We start from the raw sequence: 4,264 nt of genomic DNA, 5'->3' as shown, positions 1-4,264 counted from the left end.
CCATTCATCTAGTATGAGCCCCAAGCCTTTTCATGTGCTGCATAAAGAAGATAACTCTATCATATTTAACAAATGAGCAAAGTAAAGCTCATAGACTAAGGTGCCAAGGGATTAAATAATTTATTCAAGATTGTACAACTACTGGTGGCATAGTCTGGCTTCAAACCCAGATCTGTCCAAAATATGTTCCAGGTCCAGTTTCAATTCCAAAATCTTCTTCTTCTTCAAATAAACATACTGTGATCCATCACTCTACAGAATCAGAAAGTTGTGTAGTGGGTTGTTTTTTGGTTTTAAGAAAAGGATATTTCTTCCCTCAACAAATGCACATCCAGTTCAGGAAGAAAGAACATCACCACAAAGGTGAGACCATGGTTGCTCTCCGTGATCGTGTTACTCAGGTAACCAGAGGAAGTAGCAGACAGATAGCTGTCACGCAAGGAGGAGGCTACAGAATAGCACTGAGGACTCCAGAGTTCTGAATTCTTATTTGGCTCTGGTTCCAATTTGCTGTGTGCTCTCAAAGAACTTACTCCCTTTCTGTCTTAGTTACCCAGTGCTGCTTTAATAGAAATATCACAAGTGGACGATGACTCTCACAAATTTCTCTCCTCACAGTTTAGGGGGTGAAAAGTTCAAATTCAGGGAGTCTGCTCTAAGGGAAATGTTCTTTCTCTGTGGACTCTGGAGGAAGAAGGTCTTTGTCTCCTCAGCTTCTGCCCTAGTTCCTGAGAGGACTCCCCTGTCTTGGCATCTGTCTTACACCGTCTTTGCTCACTCACTTGCTTGTTTAATCACTTTCATATTTCATAAGAGTTTGACTCAAAACACACTCTTCTAATCTTGTATTACAATCATAACAAAGACAACATATTCCCAAATGAGATAATAACCATGGGCTCACTCACACTCACTCACTACTGTCAAGCTTATTCTCCATAGGATTTCTGAGACTGTAAATCTTGACTGGAGGAGACTGTCTAATCTTTCCTCAGAGCAGCTACTGGGATTCAAATGCTCATCTTTCATTTAGCAGCCCAACACTTAACCTGCTTTGCCACCAGAGCTTCTGTGATCACAAAGAGGTCAGGATTTACAACATGGATTTCTGAGTGAATAAGCAAGAGAGAACTCTGGTGGCCTAGTGCATAAGTGATTATGCTGCTAATCCAAAGACAGTTGGTTCAAATCCACCAGCTGCTCCTCCTGAGAAACACGGGCAATCCCCTTCCATGTGATTTTTCAACCTCAGAAAACTCACAGGAGGGTCAGCTGTGAGTCATTTCCAATTTGATTACACATAACAATACTACCAGCCTGGAGAGCACATTCAGGGCTGTATCTATTTGTTGAAACATTTCAATTGGTATTCCATCAATTTCTGGAGCCTTTTGGACTGCCTCCTTCATTACCACTGATCTTGATAATATATGGTTCTGTGATGGCCAATTATTTTTGGTACGGTGACTCTGTGCATCCTTTTCATCTTATTTTGATATTTTCTGCATCATTCAAGATTTTGTCCACAGAATAATTCAGTATTGAATTTGTTCTTAGTTTCTATCAGCTCTAGCTTCTAGTACAGTTGGTTATAATTGTTTTGTCTTCTTGAACTGCCCTTTGAAATCTTTTGTTCAGTTAGTTCCCTTTTTCAGAATATCCACCACCACTGCCCTTTGGGTTTACCTCTCTATGTTCTAGGGTGACTTCCAGAGTATCTTGTGACATTCATTTTGTATTTTTCTTTTTTAATTTTCACTGTCTTGTAATGAAGTTTTTCTTCCTTCATGGATGTTTTGGATGGCATCCCACAATTCATCTGGTGTTCAGTCATTAGTGTTCAATGTATGAAATTTATCCTTGAGATAGTTATAAAATTTAATTGGAATAGACTCAAAGTCATATTTTTGTGCTTGTGGACTTGCTTTCATTTTCTTCAGTTTCAATTTGAACTTGCACATCTGCAGTTGATTGTTTCAGAGTGAGCCTCTGATCTTATTTTGACATTGATATTGAGCTTCTCCATCAACTCTTCCCTCAAATGCAGTCGATTGTATTCCTGTGGGATCCATCAGTGAGGTCTGTGCATCTAGATATCATTCATATTTTTTATTAAAGGTATATGCAATGAATAAATCATTGATTGTACAAAATTTTATTATTCAATCTCTAACTAGCCTCACTTCTGTCACCACATTTTCAACTATAAGGTCTTTTTTGTTCCCAATTTCAGCATTTCAGCCACCAATTATTATTAATGCATCCTCAATCAATTTCATGAGGCACACACTGATAGAAAATACCCCGCACCCTTGCCGGTTATTTTCTATCCCATTGAACTTTGCTGTTATTGCTGAGGTGAGATGACGGCTCGTTGTAGGTTTTTTTTTGTGTTGTTTTTTTTTGAAGGTTTACAATATAATTTTATTATTAAAGTAAGATAATTACGGATATTTTTTAATTGAAAATTACCTCTGTTAAATTCTAATCCTGGTCCCTTCTTTGATAGGTAAGTTGTAGTTTGTGTATTGTGCTTGGGTATGATTAGGGGAAAATAGGTGGCAGACATATCAACCATCAGGTGTGCTGGGATTCACAAATTGCTTTGATGTTAACTGGTTTGAAAAAAGATTCTCATTGGCGGATAACTCTGGATTTTGTTTTGGGAAAACAGAAGGGTTCATGGGTTCCAAATAATGTTTCTCTAAAGAGGAAATTACTTTGTACTGAAAAGAATTTGTAATTGTAACAGAATTTATAACTGCATCCTTAGCATACTTGTACTTGTTTTGGGAGTACATTTGAAATTTGACAAGGTGATCTAAAGTAACATGTTGATCTGTTACCACTCTCTCTGTTAGTCTAGTTGAAGTAAATGTTGAAGGAGAAAGTAAATTTCTTACTGGGGCACTTGTATTATCAAGTATCTGGCTAGCAGAATGCTTCCCTGTCAAAGTTGTGTTTAATTCTGTTGGAGGGGAAAAGAAACAAACTCCTCTACTTTTAGGAACTAAACCAGTACTCTGATTGTCTGCATAACTCCTTGCTTGAAAACGATTCTTGTGGAAATCTGGAACTAATGACGGATGTACAAGGGAAAGACTTTTAATCCCAACTCTTCGCTTCATTTTTAGTAAAAGGTGAGGACAGCCACATTTAAAATTTGGGTTATGGTAGAAGAGTAACTTGCTTAAAGTTACTCTTTAGTAAAGTTTTGAGTTTCATCTTTCTAATTTCTGGTGATCATCACTGGTCTTCTCTGGTGAGGCAAGGCACAAGGTAAGGCCTACAAAGGACCAAAGGTTCAAGAGTTTAGAAAAAGTTGTGACACCAGAGATATAATTTTTTATGTCAGATGAGGCTAGGTTGAAAGCAAAGAATACCAGAAAGATATCTATTTGTGTTTTATTGGCTATGGATATTGATTGTGTGGATTATAAAAAAACTATTGCTAATATTGAGAAGAATGGGAATTCAAGAAAACTTAATTAGGCTCATACAAAATTTGTATCTAAATCAAGAAGCTGTTGTTTAAATAGAACAAGGGGACACTACATGGTTTAAAATCAAGAAAAGTGTGTCAGGGCTGTATCCTTTCTCCAAACTTATTCAATCTGTATGTTGAGCAAATCATTTGAGAAGTTTGACTTGATGAAGAAGAATATGGCATCAGGATCGGTAGGAGACTCAACAACTTGCATTATGCAGATCAGATCACACAATGCTGCTGGTTGAAAGAGGAGGATTTGAAAAGCTTGCTGCAGAAGATCAAAGACTACAACCTTCAATATGGATTACACCTCAACATCATGAAAAATCTTCAGCACTGGACCAATAGTAACATCATGATAGGTTAAGAAAAGATTGTACTTGCCAACAATTTAATCTCAATTGGCTCAACAATGAACATCCTTGGTACCAGCAATCAGAAGATCAGGAGATATAGTGCATTGGGAAAATTTGGTAGCAGGGACTTCTCCAAAGTACTAAGGAACAATAATGTCCATTTAAAGGCTAAGGTGTGCCTCCTTTAGGCCATGACCTTTTTAAGTCACTTGCCATGCATCTGAGAGTTGAACCATGAGTAAGGATGAAGGATGATAGAAGAAGAATTGATGCCGTGCGGGTTGTAGAATAGTACTGATTAGGACTACTAAAGTTTTTCCAAGCTTTTCTTGAATGAAGTTTACAGTCCTTGGTTTTAGTCCTAGGTCCATGATCCACCTTGAGTTGGTTTTTGTATATGGAGTGAGGTGGGGATCTT

At 37.6% G+C, this 4,264-nt stretch overlaps 1 protein-coding gene across 1 annotated transcript in view; it reads right to left on the bottom strand.

Annotated features, from left to right (window-relative positions):
* Positions 1–2,570: 2,570 nt before the first annotated feature.
* LOC102847276 (heat shock transcription factor, Y-linked-like) overlaps positions 2,571–4,264 on the bottom strand; it is a 162,593-nt gene continuing 160,899 nt past the window's right edge. Inside the window, exon 2 of the mRNA XM_006898407.1 lies at positions 2,571–3,201. Within this exon, the coding sequence (XP_006898469.1) occupies positions 2,571–3,201 (631 nt within the window). The remainder of the gene's footprint in view (positions 3,202–4,264) is intronic.

Source organism: Elephantulus edwardii, unplaced genomic scaffold, assembly GCF_000299155.1.
Source record: "Elephantulus edwardii isolate Elephantulus edwardi_28Jun2011 unplaced genomic scaffold, EleEdw1.0 scaffold00228, whole genome shotgun sequence".
Classification (NCBI taxonomy): Eukaryota; Metazoa; Chordata; class Mammalia; order Macroscelidea; family Macroscelididae; genus Elephantulus; species Elephantulus edwardii.
Note: the sequence above shows the minus strand (reverse complement) of the source record. Positions and strands in the feature narration are given on the sequence as shown.